Here is a 17,210-nt window from a genome sequence, read left to right on the forward strand (position 1 = left end):
ATATGCATACATAAATACACACACTTAAGCAAAAGTGTCCCTAAATAGTTAACCTTATATTATGTGATACATATTTTTTTCTACTCTGGTTTCTTCTGTTTTAAATGCCAGACACCATTAAATGTATTTCAAAACTCCCTTACAGGTCCAGACCCAGTTTACAAAGCACTGGTATAAAACACAGATATTTATAATTCTCAGTTTCTAATAAAACAGGGGTCAATATTCTTATTTCTCATGCAGACTTAAAAATAACTGTTTTAATCTGCCTGGACTAAACATGAAGAATCCTTAAAGTTAAACCTGCTAACTTCCTGCACATGAAAATGAAATCATACTATCATATATGTTATCATATACACATTACTATGATCATTTTAAACACTATTTGATTCAAGCAGTATCGAGCACAGTACAGTTCTACTGCCAGTCCCTTAAAGTGGAAGAGCTTAGAGGATCAGCTTCAGGAGTCATGCAGAACCCCGACGTTAGATGTCAGTGATTTACATATGCCCACTTTTCTGGAAAATGAGTGTGGGTTCTCAGATTCTCTAAAACTAAATGCCCATATGCCTGTCCACAAAAAGGTTCAGAAATACCTTTCGTGGGAAGAAATCTTGAGATTTCATGTTCTTAGGGCTGTCAGTGCACCTAACTTCAAAGCAGGGATATACAGAAAAGCCAGAACCACGAGAGTATCCAGCCGTAACAGCTGAATAGTTTTCTTCCTAAAGAAAGCTTAGCTACCACAAACCATCAACTTATATAGCAAATATTTACAAACCACACAGGAAGAAGAAAACCTTTGTTACTTAGGGTGGGACAAGTTTGGGTCCAAGATAATCCACAAAGGATACATTCCTCACTGCACCAGATTTACAAAAAATGACTTTCCTATGCTAGTGTAGCATTTGGTATCTGTTTGCTTCCTGACTAGTTAATTCCAACTTTGAGCATTTAGTCTTTTTCTCTATGTGGGTACTCAATAACCACTTTTTCAAAATGATAAGACAAGAGAGCTGGCTTTGGGTTTTACGTAGAACTACTTAAAATAATGTAACTTATCTGGTGAGACCACTATTATTAGTGATAAAAATTTTCTAAAAAATTTTTTAAAAGCCATCGTTTTGATGCATTACACTTTCAGGTTTCCACAGCCGAACAAAGAACAAATTTCCTTCCTTTCATTGGGAATAACTACACTGTAATTATCTTAATGTTTGAGGTTATGTTTCACAACTGTCTCTTAACTCTATATCTTCAAGTGTTACTAAACGTCAAATGGGGTCAAATGAGGTGGTACTATTCCCTACCTTAAAGGATTCCAATGAGGATTAATAGTTCAATTAAATGTTAGCCATTTTTCTTGGCTAAAATTCACTTCATTTACTTCATGTAAGTAATTTGATCTTATTTTTAACTAACAATTTCCTGGAGTTTGGGAATCCTTTCTTTAATTTATAATCTCAATGTCAAGATAACCCAGCCAATTATTTCAAAGCTATTTATATAAAGTAAACTGTGGAATCTAATGTTTACCCTCATGGAGTTTTATTTGTCTTTTTCTAAAGTAAAGATATTTATGTCCCATATGAATGTTCATCAAAGAGTGACCTCAGCAGAGGAAGTTTTAACAGTCAGTGGAGAGGTGAAGTTTAACTAGTATCCCTTGCTTGAGCTTTTTCTGAAAGAACTTTTTTACAAATACTCAAAAGTTCAGTAGTAAGATGCAAAGTATCTCTCCCCTTTCCCCTACACCCCTTCTTTGTACAGCATGAAGGTATTTATTAACATATTAATGACTTATTCTAAACATTACCTATTTTCAGCCTTATTTAACCACTACCCAAAAATTCTGAAGGAGAAATATTCAGGTATTATGGCTTCATTAAAAATAGCTTCTGGGGAAAACTAGGTGAAGTATTCAAGAGACCTCTCTGCACTATCTTTGCAAATTCCTGTGAATCTATAAAATGTTTTAAAACTAGCTATCTTAATAAATTAGGAGTAATGAGTGCCAAAATTTTGAGCTTTGACTGAACAAAGCCTTTATTCACCCACTTGTAGGCTTTACAAAAGTATGGTATTTACTTAAGATTTCTAGCATTACCAGTCAATCCTGTACCTAAATATGCTTTACTTCTTGGAGTGAAGCTCATAACATCATCCAAATTCCCTTTCCAAAGGAGTACCTCAAACAAAACAAAAAATGTATACCAACAACTCTTACTCTTATTCTGAAAATGTTTTCTTAAATATTGACATAGTGTTCATCAGTGTTAACATCATAGCAACCTCAAACTCATCTCTGACCTAGGATTATATTCTTTTCCTTCCTGCTTTCAACAGTTTAAATAGTGCACAACTGATTCTCATTTTCTTCTAATTCTGGTTGCTAAACTCCAATTTTAGGAGATTTTTTTTTAATATTATATACCAACGATAGAGAAGTAAAAAACTAAGGTGTTCTATTTTAGGCAAGCAAAGAGAGGTCCTGAGGAATTTAGTGCTCAGAGAAAGTTCAGGAGGGTTAGTTCAAACAGGATCCAGTGTTCTGGCTAGATCAAACCTCCCTCCAACAAACGGATCAAGAAAAAACAAACTTTTCTTCTCAGAATTCCTCTTAACTCACAGTAGAAAAAAATTACATGCAATTAACCATGAGAAAAATAATTTCCAGATTTACTTCACTTCAAGCATGTTTTCAGGAATTACCATTTCCTTAGATTAACAACAGGTTAAATCATAAAGGAGGGAAAATTGTGAAGCAAGCTTACTCTGGCTCACATTTTCTCTGTGATATTGGTTATTATGTCAACATTTAATCCAGGACAAATGAAATTAATTCAATAGCTACAAGCAATGGAAAATTTTACAAAATAAAAATGTACATCTGTGCTTCAAAAAAATTAAAAATGAGCCAGCACCCCCACTTCTGGGTATACATCCAAAATAATTAAAATAGTGTCTCAAAGAGATATGTGCGGTCTTGATGTTCAAAGCAGCATTATTCACAACAGCCAAAAGGTAGAAATAACCCAAGTGCCCATCAATGGACAAATGGTAAACAAAATGTAGTATATACATGCAATGAGTGGAATGTTATTCAGCCTTAAAAAAGGAAATCCTGTCAAATGCTACAACATGGATGAAACTTCAGAAATTACACTAAGTGATCACAAAAAGATATTACACGACTCCACTTAAATAAGATAACTAAGGTAGTCAAATTCACAGAAACAATGTAGAATGGTGGTTGCCAAGGCTTGGTGGGAAATGGAAAACAGAGAATTGTTTAATGGGTATAGAGTTCCAGTTTTGCAAGATGAAAAAGTTCCAGAGTTTGATTTCACAGCAGTGTGAATGTACTTAATACTACTTAATGAACTACACACTTTAAAGTGGTTAAGAGAGTACATTTTGTGTTTTCTGCCACAACTGAAATTTTGTACCTCTATCAAATGTACAGGGGAAAGTTGATGAGCAGTGTTATTTTCATGGTAATAAAGGAATGATTAGTACAAGGGAAGTAACAGTAACTACTGGGGATAACAAGACACCACCCACACCAGAGGGAGAACCCAGCGACCGTCCCCAGTATGGGCAAATGACTATCGCCAAACGTCTCATGAGCAAGTATCAGACAAACCTAACTGAGGAAGAGCCCCTATTATATTCTATATAATATTGTAAATAAATGCAATAGATGATCATTTACTGGAAGAGGAAAAAAGCTTTAAAAGACAATATTGGAAAAACTGACAAAATAATATGGACTGTAAATTAGTAAAAGTACTCAGTCACAATGTTTTATGAATTTGAAAACTATTCTGTGGTTATATATGCAAGTATCTTTGATCTTAAAAAAGAAATGCTCAAGTATTAATGGGCAAAGAACAATGTATGCAACTTATTACTCTTAACAGTTCAATGAAAAAATGTTTAAGAAATGATAAAGCAAATGTAGCAAAATGTTAAAAATTAGTGAATCTAGATAGAGTTTCTAAGAGCTCTGCCATACTTCAAGCTATTTCAGAAGAAAAACTTTAAAATTAGCTTTTAAAAAGTATACTTTTTAATGTTCCTCATGTAATTGTAGATTAAATGATACCAAAATAAAAAATTTTTTTAAAGTATACTTTTAAACTGTTTACTTCAATATCACAAAAACTTATAGGGCAATGAAAGTATATAAAAAAGAAAATGTGTCCTACTTAAACATAAATGCTAGCAAACTGACCGCCAACTACCACAAAGCACAAAATCAACATTCAAATACAAGGATGCTAATTAGTCAGATAGTATAAAATTAGATCCCAGCCCAAGGACCCAATTTATGAGGTGAGACCAGAATGGTCCTTGCCAAGAGGCCACAGACTTCAGAGGGATAAGAAATCACTGTGGGTTAGTGATCGGCTATGGGCTTTGAAGGAAACAGACTACACCAAAACGGCCCAAGCAAATCAAGTGAAGATCAAAACGAGTGAAGAGTGGTTACACATTTTTTAGTGAAAGTTGGTTTAATAAAGTTAAAGCACTGAGAAGGTGTGGTAAAAGCAAACACATTATCAGATGCAGTGTTAAGAACCACCAGTCAACAATCTGATTCCTTTTCTACATGAATGGGGTAAGGATTCAGAGGCTTAGAACAAGCAAAAAGGATAATCCACCCGGCAGAAACAGAAGAGGATATGTTGGTGATTGTATAAAAAAAGAGCGTGTTGTTAAGGATGGTCAGGTAAGGGTGAGGAAGGTGAAGAATACTAGTCTCCTAGCAGGTGAGGCCAAGACAGTGAAGTCTTCTGATCAAATTAGTGATGGGACCCAAAGCATCTAGTCTGGTGCCATCATTTAGTAAGTAAAAAGAAAAGCACATAAATGTTTTCCTTTCACTAACTTTAAAATGTGTTATTCTCAACGATGAGCCCTTTTCAGCATTAAGCATATAGGAAGAGGAGAGACCATAAAGACTAAGTTTCCCTAATGAGACTGTAACTCACTCCTCATGCAAGTACCTGTGACTTCCTCAGTCATACACCAGAAGGGGCTAGCAGAAAGAAAACAGAGAAACACCCAACACCATCCATTATGCAAACACCACCTAGTTATCACTATCAATCCCTAGTAAAATATAAATGGCACCTTCCTCATTAAAAGGGGAAAGTTACACATCCCAGGTACTACCTGAAGCTTCTACAGTTCCTTTTCAAGTACTTTAAAGATGCAGGCCACAATACAACAGAATTTAGGTCGAGTGGCTGTTCAAGCAACCCCATATTAAATAGCTGCTGTCACATTCATCCTAGTTCTGCCACTTAAAAGCTACTTCATAAAATAGTTAAAACACTTCTACAGCATTTACTATGTACCACACACTATTCTAAGTAGGCATTTTACATTAATTGGTTTAACCATCACAACACCCCTAATATTTAAGTGCTGTTACTATCCTCACTTAAATTGATGAAACTAAGGCACACAGTGTCAAGGCACACAACTTGATAAAATTGTCATCAAGATGAGTAAGAAATATACATAATTGCTTACCAAAAGGCCTAGTATACATTAAGTAAAATACATGGTAGCTATTATATTAAAATGTAAATGTATTCAATTTTATAACTGTAAACACTTCTTTTCCCTGTGAAGTCTGTGGCCTCTTGGCTAGGACCATTCAGGTCTCACCTCATAAGCTGGGTCCTTGGGCTGGGATCTAATTTTATACTATCTGACTAATTAGCATCCTTGTATTTGAATGTTGATTTTGTGCTTTGTGGTAGTTGGCGGTCAGTTTGCTAGCATTTATGTGTAAGTAGGACACATATTCTTTTTTATATACTTTCATTTGCCCTATAAGTTTTTGTGGAATTGAAGTAAACAATTTAAAAGTATATTTTTTTTTAATTTTTATTTTGGTATCATTAATCTACAATTACAAGAGGAACATTACAAAGTATACTTCACTAGTGTATGCCTTCCCTAGATCACACAACTAGTTTAGCGGTTAAGCCAGGATCTGAACCTAGGCAGTCAGCCCAATGTCAGGTTCTTAACTATGCTATTACTGCCTCCCCTCATTTCATCAAGTTAGCCCCTTTTCTCCACCTCCACACTAAGAGAGTGGAGTAGCTAACAGGTCCACATGCTCTTTCCTGAACCCCATGACAGGCTTCAGAATTCTGAATTTTTCTGGTTTTCAGAAGTTAATAAACACCCGATTATCAAACATATTAATATTTCAGCAGTAAATGAAATGAAAGAACAATCACACTAAATGGGATAAATAGATCACATAATTTCAATCAGGTTAGGTTTTGCCACCAAAGAAGTTCCCTTTTCAGAGCTTTTTGTATACTGGAATTGCAGTTAAGTAAATTGATAAAATTGTCATCAGATTAATAAGAAATATACATAATTGCTTACCAAAAGGCCTAGTACAAAGTAAAATACATGGTAGCTATTATATTAAAATGTAAATGTATTCAATTTTATAACTGTAAGCGAATGGATGATGTTTTGAATTAAAAGCCCCAAGCTTTACAAAGGCAATCTGCAGGCACTATGGGTACCCAAATGGGTAAAAACAGGGAGGATGACTTTAGCAACACAAAACAGAACAAGCACCAATTATTAACTAGAATACCAGGAAGTATTTTTTAAAATTAACTGATGGGGAGGGGTGCTACATAAAGTCTTAAAAGAACATTAACATTTCTCTACCCATAAGAATATATTCGATCTTTTAAAAGGTCTATTCAATCCTCTTTAATAAAATCATGGTGGTGGTAGGGGTGTTAAACACTAATAATTTAGACTTCAAGCTCCCATACATGTACCTTCAAACAATCCTCTAAAAACTTACCTGGATGACCAGGTTTGAAAATAAAAATGGAACAACTGTAGAGAGAGGAAACATTTTTGCTTCAGTCTTTAAAAGCAAAAATAGTAATAACATCTGTATGGTATTCAAATTATTTAACTCCCTAATAGGAAATTCTTATTTTAAAATAACCATCTAAGAAAAGTTTAATAGCCACAGACTGGCAAAATGTTTTGAAGAGCAAACAAACCTTGACTTCACGTTGGTGCATCACTTACAGCAAATACTTGACAGTTTCCCAAGAAAATGAACACTGGTGTAAAAGATCTGTTTAATTATTAATGTAAATAACTCATCAGTTTTCAAACACTTGGACAGAATTCCCTGGGTCCTTGGCCCTAAGATACCAATAAGCAGTTTGAAGTTTCCTATGTTTCCATTATGATTTTGATGTACTTTCAGTATTTCTTTTTATTACTGTTGTCCAATAGGGTCCACCATACAGAGTCCTAAGTTATTTCTCAATAAATGGACTTTTTTAAAAGGCCACTTATTTATTTCACTATTCCTATTTTACCCAAAAAAGTTTGTCCAACAACTTACTGTATTTTGTTTGGTCTTCCAATTCAATCATCCAGCACTAAATGAATGATGATCCTGTGCTCGAGCTTCAAATCTGACTTTTGTGACCTCTCATGAACAAGTGAACTCCACGTTGCTAGAGCCAGGCCAACCAAGGCAAAACATTTAACATTTCATACATGAAGAAGAAATCCCATTTTCAAAAACGACCAAAGAGGTCACTAAATTAAACTGAAGAGCATTCATCCATGAAAACAAGCAGCTGTTGCCTGGGCTGAGTAAGGAACAGAGGGCACTACCATTCCTACCTACCAGGGGTAACTCTTCACCAAAATTATAAACTACGGTAATGGTAAATATAGTTAAGTGTATTAAAACAGGACTGTTTTCAAACCTTAAGAGAATTGTGTATCATTCAAAAAGGCATCTTCAGTATACCTACTGGTATCTGCCACTTAAAATTTCAGGCAATTTATTTAATCTGAGCCTCAGTGTCTTCATCTGTGAAATGGGAATTAATGGAATTTACTTGATTGCATTTTTTCCAGAGTGTAAAATTAAACAATGTATACAAAGTGCTTTCTACAGTGCCTAGCATAGGGTGGGAAATACATAGTAGCTATTATTAATTACAGAAGTAAAACTTGCCAACCTTTCTAGATGATAGAAACATGCAGAAAAGTAAAATCAAGTATTACAGAAGGTACGAGTTTTAAAAGACTAAAAACCACTATTCTAGTCTACGTGACTAAATGAAACTGGTCCAAATGGAGAGAAATAAAGATTACAGATTATTTAAACTTCTAGTGGGCAACCAGATTTAAGAAACATTTCGAAGTCTAATTACCAATTCTACAGTAAGTATGTGTGATCCATCCCCACATTTACTGCTTACTTTGTAATTATATCCCACGTGAAATTAACCAGTAACTTTTAAAACAGGTTTAACAAAATTTCGGTCCTATTTTGGCAACACTACATCCTAAAAATCAGTTATCTCCAAATATGGTCCAAGAATTACTGCATCAAAATCACCTTGTTAAAAATGCTCAGAAAGAGTGGAGCTCAGACATCCTTTTTTTCCCTTAGAAATCTTAAACATATGTGTTTTGAGGACCACTGCCCGGATGTACTTAGCAAGAACATTCTGTATTAAATCCACCCAAAGTATAACTTAACCTCCATTTGCTTTCTTGCAAGACCTTCCACTAGGGCAAACTCTGTTCTGGTGTGCCTGAATTAATTTGGGGATTTAGGGAGAACAGAGCCAATAAGTACAAGAAATAAGGATGCGCCTCATAGGCACAAATAACTACTAAGAAAATCTTTCATTTTTTTATCAAGGTGAAATTAACTCAGCTGTAACAGAAGATAAGCACATAATAATACAGTCATTAATAGCCCCCTACAGGAAAACTGGCCTTAGGTAGATTAAACCTCATTTTAAGAGCTTTGCTTTAAAACAATACAGTGAGGTATGGTCTTTCTTACACAAAAAGGGCTAGAAAGTAATCTCATTAGAACCCCCAAATCCACAAAACATGTTTGGCATAGTTTATGTATAACACATCTAGTTAGTTTATAAAATTTAGTTATAAAACTTACTTTATAATATCATGTTACATGATTCTTTACTTCAGAATAGGTTTTTAATATCCAAAAATTAATCACTTCCAAAACATCACCACAGTCCAACATGCACTGAAGAGCTCACTCTGTCAGTACAATATATTAGTGTACAAGTGGGTGTAAAGCCATCTGGGTCAGAAAGTGATTGGCATCTAGCTCTATGCTACTTAGCCATGGGAACACTTTACCAACACCTTGGCATATAAGCAGAATAATCACCCAAAAATACTTAAATGTTTTTAATATGTACAACTCAACTCAACACAATCATTCAAGCATACTACCTGAGGGCCTAAATTCTCAACCTGGACGCTTAGTGTAAGCTCCTGATACTACTACTCACTGCTTCACTAGAATGGCTGTATAATATTCCCACCAAAAGTAGGGCTATTGCACCATATGTTTCATGGTCTCTGTAAAGAATAAAAATCATTGTATTGGTTTATAGTTCCTTTAAAAATGAGTAAATTTTCTAAAAATTGTTTTAAGAACTTAGTAAAATCTGAAGTTTTCTAAAGAAATCACAATTCTTTTTAATGCAACACATACACACAGAAAAAGCCAGTATTTGTAAAAGATCAATTCTGAAATACAACTAGAAACAACCTTTAATAGGCATGTATGACAAAATTTAAATGCACAAGGATTTTCAAACATAAGCATTTAATTCATGATTTTTGGTTTATATCAGGTCCAAAAAATAGAACTCTTTCTAGATTTTTCAGGATTTTAAAGTGGATTTATAAGTACTTTTTAAAATGTATACAATGGTAATAAACAGTTTATATGATCCCTCTGTGTAGAAAGAAAACCACAGGTCCCAGTAAACTCTGTCTTTTCAAGTATGGACAGAGAAGACTGAGAAGCTGCAGACATTTGCCTTTTGCAGATAACCTTGACTGGTTAATTTTTTCTGTATTTGAAATTACTAAAGTTGGAAGTGTGTTTAAGGGATAGGTCTAAAAGTATGCAGACAGGAAAGAGATATCCACATCATTTCTACTGACCCAAAACGAGATGAGAGGCTTTCAAAAGAGGCCTTCAAAGGACTGTTGCCACCCCTTTGGTTTGCTCCTGAGGGAAAGAACTATTTTTAAAACATTATGAAAATGAATCCAAAGGGGTGCAACCAGAAAAAAATCCAGAACATGGAAAATCCTTCCAAAGTGTCTATTATTTAACAAATAAACTGTTAATAAAAGTAATGCTAGAACCATAGATGAAAAATTTATAAAACTTATCAACACTTTGCAATGTATAAATTTTACTTGGATTCCAATCTGAACCAGATTTAGATGTTGACTGAGATTAATTTTGAGACAATCTGTAAAATTTTAACACTTACTGGATATCTGATATAAAGAAATTGTTGCTATTATTTTAAGTCTGGTAACAGTGGTGCAGTTGTGTTTTTTTAAAACTTTATAGAGATCTACACTGAAATACATATGGTGAAGAGGTATGTTTAGGATTTGCTTCAAAATAATCCAGTGGAAGTGGGCATATAATGAAACAAATTTCGCTAATAGTTGATAAATGTCAAAGCATGGGTGAGCTTTACAGAGGTTCACCGTTACAAAAATAAGGTTCAACCACTGATTTATTATTGTCTAAAGTAATCATTAAGACAGTTTAGCATCCCGAATACTTATTGTATAATGCTAAATAAACGTATGTACCTAAGTCAAAATTCAAAAGCATAAGGTTAAGGAAGCAAAAGAATAGGAAACCAAACTCAATTTGTGGGTTAGCTGATTATTTTTATCTGCTACTATTAGACTACTGTCATTAGACATTGCTAATGATTTGGGGATAGACTGTTGGGTATAAAACAGTGCTCAGCTTAAACTAGAAAATGCACTAAAGGTAATCAGTTTCAAACAAATACTACGTTATATAAAATCTGTCCTAACCAGATATTCAAATACCCTCATTTTTAGGGTGACCATGTCATTTATCGGCCAAAGCAAGCTACTCTGACAAAAGAGGAAGTTAATCAAACCAGGATGGTACAGGACCCCCAGACCACCTTGTCACCCCACTCACTTTACATATATATAAAGTGAGGCATAAACTTTGTTTGTTTGTTTGTGTTTTCAGTGAACTACCTGAAGTCAAAATGAATCAGCCTCTTAAGAACCAGAAATAATGTAACCCAACCAAACAGGCAAAGATTTGCCCAGTCAGTGTTAACTGGAGAGGCCAGAACTACAAGTCAGAAACCAAGTAACCTGACACTCAGATCAATCTACTATTTAGTACCACTTTCTTTTGTCTTTATTTACATGTGTCCTGCTCCTTTTTCCACACACAAAAAAGATTATCCTCAAAAATGTGTTCTTCAATCAAGTAACTCTAAAAATAAGGCAAAAAACACCATGACAGGAAAAAACAATGTTCAATGTTCATAAAAGTGCTCTCTCTCTTCATCAATCTACATAGATATGATATCCTATACTGCATTATCACAAACTCTCTCTACATGGTGGACAGCTCTTCCAACTTCAAGACATTTCTGTACCATGCATAGTCAGAATAAAATGATTAATTAAAGCAGTAACTGGCCCTTCTGAAGACCAAAGAAATGCACACACACAGTGAAACAGTAATCTTCTAAGAGTTAATTCTTTCCTATCACTGAACAGACAAGAACCAAGTCTTCAAAGCCTACTTGTGTTCCCCAACATACAGCTAAGGAAATGGGGATTCTCCAGAGCAGAAGTTCCATGGCTATTAGCTGACCAAAGAATCTGCTTGGCTCCAACATCCATATCCTCTGTATTACCCAAAACATCTGCTGAAACCAAGATAAGCACTAATTTCAGAAACATCCAATTCTTCACTTAACTGCTTAAAAGAGTATTTGTCAGCCCAACTAACTTTCCAATAAGGAAGTAGAAAAAGCATAGGCTTCAGAATCAGATCAACCTACACTTGAATCCTTGCTTTGACATTTACATTCTAAGTGACTGGCCAAATTAAATGAAACCCCGATTTCCTCCTATACAAGTGAAAAGCCACAGTTATAAAGACTAAAGCATGTGGCACAATGCTTGGTACCTAACAGGCACTCAAATAGGAAACACTTGTTATTTTTACCTAAAGGTGTAATTTAATGACAATTCAAATAGGATAAGCTATTTTTAAATCAACTGATGACTATGGTCTTAAGGTGTATGGTGTCCATTTAAGAGTATAAAGAGTTATCTCGTGGATCATCAGTTAACTCCAAAACTGCACATCAAAGTATGCAATCCAGGTAAGCACAGATTATAAAATATATTGGCAGATCCATTTTTCAAGATTATATTAAATTATGAAAAAGGGATACTCAACTAGTCGATCATTAGTCCAATAATAATTCCTTTAAGTGCTAAGTTTTAAAAACACTGAGTGTTTTATTTCCTCACCGCTTCCATAAAGGGTGCTTCCCACAAAAACACTAGAAGGCAGGAACTGTGAGACTCATACATACAATACTCTCAATACCTAGAAGGGTGCCTTACATACAGATATGCTCAGTAAGTATTTGTTGAATGAAACATTGATATGGTTCACGTAATGACTTTAAAAAAAAAATATTTTAATGACAGGATCCCTTCACTTCAAAACATGAAAACATAAAAGGTTCTTAATAGCTCCCCCAGCAAAAGAAATTGCTGTTTATGAGCACTGTTGGCAAAATAGACCAAAATTCATAATTGCAATTCCCTACCAAAGAAAAATAATACACAAACACAATGAGCACCTTGAAACAGGAAAGCGCTATCCAACCATTTCCAGAAACAACTTACCTTTTTGCACCTTCCTTTTGCAGATTTGAAATCCAGATTCTCACACAATCACTGGCCTTCACTTCTGTTTGATTCAATAGCATTCACACTACTGAGTCTCTCTTTCGCTGTTAAACACATCAGTGGAAAGTGCACTGGTCTTACTCTGCTTTCTAACAATGAAAACACAAGTGCAAAAGTCCTAACCCAAAATGCTTTATCAATTTTTTTTTAAGAAATTAATTAAACACGGTAGAGAATAAATTGTAAAGTCTCCCATCTTTTCCCCCCAAAACACCGTACTTCAGTATGTATATGAAACGGCTTTTTCCCCCAAATGGGAAGAATCTTGTGACTTGATGGGAGGGCTAGGAGTTAAAAGTAAAACATACTAAAATAAGCCATTTCCAAACAGGTGAGATACATCAGTGTGTGTGCTGTTGCAGGAAACAGAATGGAGAGCCGTGAATGGGAGTCTCTGCACTTCATATCTGCAAAAGAAGAGAATAAAAAGGTTAACTTAACTCTAGACTTAGGACAGATGATCTTCTTTACCTGTTTAAATAAAGCAACGCCCATAAACATTCTACATAAAAGATCAAAACGTAGTGGTTAAGACAGGTTTGTGGGTGAACTGAACCTTCCTGACCTTAATACAGAAATTTAAACTGTCACTACAGTATGAGAAGTCGGTATTTGAACACTTTTCATACTACACTATCTTGATATTATAGGTTAAAAATATTCCGATCTCTCCTTTAGACTATCATTATAATTAGCCAAATGGGCTTCCCTATTGAAGAATTACAGAGTAATTAGTTCTAACAATAAGGATAACGGTCAAAAAAGGCTCATTTGTAACAAATGCTCTTCCCCCAAAAGGAGTGACAGTTAACCTTTGGGGAACACCAATGCAAACCTCCTTTCTCCAACTCGTTAAAGGTTAAATTGAGAACAGAACTGCCGTACAAGCAATCTTCCCTCGCCCAGTACCCTGTTGTCTGCAAAAATCCTTCTGCTTTTTTGCATTAACCAACCCGCCCCAGTGTTAGAGAGCCGGGGTCGGGGTGAGACCCACCAGCCGGTCATGCCCCCGCGCTCCCCCGCCGGCGGCACACCTGCCCTTGCAGGCGCCCACCTGGGGCAGGGCCCGCCCTCTCCCAGCCTCGCGCGCCGGCCCCACTCGGAGCGCGCGCCGCGCGGCACCCGCGCGCGGAGCAGGCGGCGGGCGCCGGGAGCCCGGGGTGAAGGGGCCGCCGCGGCCCCTCCCTCCCTGAGGACCGACAGGACCCTGGCGCCCCGGAACGTGCTGTGGGCGGGCGCGGTACCTTTTGGACAGATCCATGAGGACCCCGGAGAAGAGCTTCTCCCCAAGGCGGAACGACACGACAAGCGCGTCCTCAATGATGTGGTCCAGCGTGACCCGCACCTCCGAGCCGGGAATCAGCTGCGACACGGCGGAGTCCCCGCCCGCCGGCGGCACGAGCGCCGGGACTGCGGGCTGGGGCAGCGGCGGCTCCTGACGCCCCTCGGGAGCCGGGGGCTGCTCGGGCGGCGGTACTGGGGAAGGCGAAAAGTCGGGTCGTTCCTGGGGTGCGGCAGCCGCCGGCTCCACCGCCCGGGCGGGAAGCTTCTCCTCAGCCTCCAGCTCCGGCCCCGCCGCCTCTGGGCTGCGGGCGAGCTCCCCCGGCGGTGGCGGCGGCGGCGGGAGCCGCGGCTCGTCGGCCTGAGAGGAAGACTGCTGCCCGTCGGCCTCGCCGTCCGGCACAGATGCTTCAGTGGCCGTGACCGGGAGGGGGTCAGTACCGGCCTCGCTGCCGGGGATGGGCTCCATCTCCGGCTCAGCCTCGCCTGCGCCCCCCTCCCCGGGGGACGCTGCAGTCGCTGCCGCCTCTGCAGCCACAGCCGCCATTTTCCTCCTGGCTTCTCCCTCCTCCAACTCAGGCTGCAGCGGCGGCGGCAGCACTGCTTGGTTCCCTGGGCCTTCCCCTCCCTCCCGCGAACAATTTTGTCCCGCCCTTTCACTGATGCTCGTTATTGACACCGCGCCATTGGTTCCGTCCTACACCCCTCCCGCACTTATGATGTTCCATTGGCTAGATGGGGACGTCTGTCTTCAGTCAGTCCCTGCCTCCCATACAGAGTAGGAACTTCTCATTGGCCGGATGAGTTGTCAAATGTCGAATCTTAGTAGAGGAGTCAGGGGGCAGGGGAAGTCACAAAAGCTGAGCCATATACTTATTGCCTCTTTCTATTGGCTGGAAGAGGAAATAAGGTTCTATGATTGGCCTACGTTCCTGCCCTTTATTAGCCAGGCCTTCAGCTGTCTGATAGAGGGATCACGTAGCGTGTCACCTCTTTCAAAGGGGACCGAGGGGAGGAGTAAAGAGAATGCTGTGGGAGGCGGGGACAGCTTCCCAAGAATCTCTGCGCCGAGGTCCTTAGAATAAATGTTATTTCTAGGCGCCGACCTTCTTGCAGCTGCTTTGGGGCACGACAAGCTTATTTGGGAAGGACAACTAAAGTTTGAAAAACACTTTTTGAACTACTTCTATGCTAGGCACTGTTAAGTGCTGGGGATAGAATGATGTGAAAGATTCTCCATAACCAGTCACTCCAGCCCCCACACAAGTAGTGTTTTCCTTGACTTCTCTCCACTTTCTAGGAATAATACACTTACTTATTTGAAAGTAGGAAAATGCTAATGAAAAGAGGAGAGACACGATGCACACTGGATTAAGCTGATGAATATTCCAGAGAACAGTCCTGAGGCGTTGCTGGACTTCCATGTGAACACAGTTTTCTCTCCAAATTCACTGGAAAGTGGGTGCATCTGGCTCCTTGCCTAAGACTTTTTCTTTCCTGGCCTCTCCTATGTCAGGTACATAAAGTCTCTCTTTTCAGTGTCCTAATGCACCTACTTCTGTGTTTCCATATTAAGTCTCTTGGTTCCTTATGTCTGGAAGACTCTACCGAACGCATTTCTCTCAGATTGCATCTCAGAGACAGCCTTTTCCCCAGAAGAGATTATAGGCACTGAGAATGCCTACAGGTGGGAGGAAAGAAAAGTTGCCTGCATTAAGGGAAGTAAAAAAATGAAATTGTAAAGAATAATTACAGTTAACGTTTATTGAGCACCTACTATGTGCCAGGTATTAGACACTTAGCATCCATCTCATTTAATCCTTACAATACTCCTGTGAGGCAGGTACTACCATTATATCCATTTTATAGATAAATTGAGGCACAAAGAGGGTGCTCAAAGTCATTCGGCTAGTAAGTTACAGAGTCAGAATTCCAGTTTTACATTGAAAGGACTGAAAATGGCAAAAAGTAAATATCACCATATGTTCTGTTTCAACCCATAGAGCTCTTGGGGAAAGACCAGTAGGAAATCCCAGTCAAGGCAGGTTCAGAAGTAACAGAGAAAATGGACTGACTGAGTGTCTACTCTGTGTCAGAGAGTTTCCTATAAAGCTCTCATTTAAAATCATATGAGTTAAATCTTCTCCCACTTTTACAGATCAGGGAACTGACTTTTAACCAAGTTAAATATCTTAAAGGTCACACAGACAGCTAGCAGCAGATCGTATCTAACCGAGATCTTTCCAAGTGTGTGATTATTTCATTTACTTACTTATTGAATAAATAATTTATCACCTACAGGCTAGATATCTGCAGTAAACAGACATGGATCCCACCTTACAGGGTTTTGACCATTATTACGTTGTCTATAGTTTACCATAATCAATTAAGTAAACATAACATATATGAAACTCCCAACCCACATAAAGTTCCCACATTATATAATCTCCCACAGGGAGAAAAATACATTTCAGGTCCTAGGACCTGATTACCTCTTGCAGTAATTCAATATAAGACACTGCAGTGAATCATAAGTTAAGGACTTACAGCAGATTCTGGCATACCAAGTCACCCTTCTAAATCACCATCTTCATCCTGCAACTCAAAAGCCTCTACTGGCCCCTTATGTTTATATCAAGGGTACCCTCTTCTGCTTGTCTTTCAAGGACTTCTGTGTCCCTGCTCTATCTTTCAAGATCTGTTTTCTATTACTCTTCAAGCTTCCTCATACTGGGAAGATCTGGTCATGCATATTATATCCATTTATTCAACAAGTAAATATTGAAGGCCTACTATGTGTCATTGAGTGGTCTAAACAGAAGACATGCAAAATGAACATGAAAGACTTAGTACACGGCCCCGTGGGGTTTACTTTTCTAATTAGGAAGCTAGAAAATAAGCAGTGAATAAACAAGTTGATTACAGATTTGGAACAATGCCATAAAAGAAATAAACAGGGTAAGGGGACAGGGGGTTGTTGGGGGAGGGGCAGAGAGTGTCTTGATTAGATAAGGTGGTCAGAAAAGACCTGTCTTGAGGAC

General features: G+C 38.0%; 1 protein-coding gene across 8 annotated transcripts in view; it reads right to left on the bottom strand.

The window, feature by feature from the left end:
- Positions 1-14,817, bottom strand: part of PWWP2A (PWWP domain containing 2A) — a 31,281-nt gene extending 16,464 nt beyond the window's left edge. For 3 of the 8 annotated variants that reach the window (XR_008993565.1, XM_057491289.1, XM_036917387.2), the window contains exon 1: positions 14,133-14,817. Coding sequence is in view for 7 of the 8 variants with exons in the window: in XM_057491289.1 (XP_057347272.1) it covers positions 14,133-14,716 (584 nt within the window). In the remaining variant the exon portion in view is untranslated. The remainder of the gene's footprint in view (positions 1-14,132) is intronic. The other 5 variants (XM_036917797.2, XM_036917721.2, XM_036917456.2 and 2 more) reach the window with 4 other exon arrangements.
- Positions 14,818-17,210: the final 2,393 nt, after the last annotated feature.

The sequence above is a fragment of the Manis pentadactyla genome, chromosome 2 (genome assembly GCF_030020395.1).
Source record: "Manis pentadactyla isolate mManPen7 chromosome 2, mManPen7.hap1, whole genome shotgun sequence".
NCBI classification, from domain to species: Eukaryota; Metazoa; Chordata; class Mammalia; order Pholidota; family Manidae; genus Manis; species Manis pentadactyla.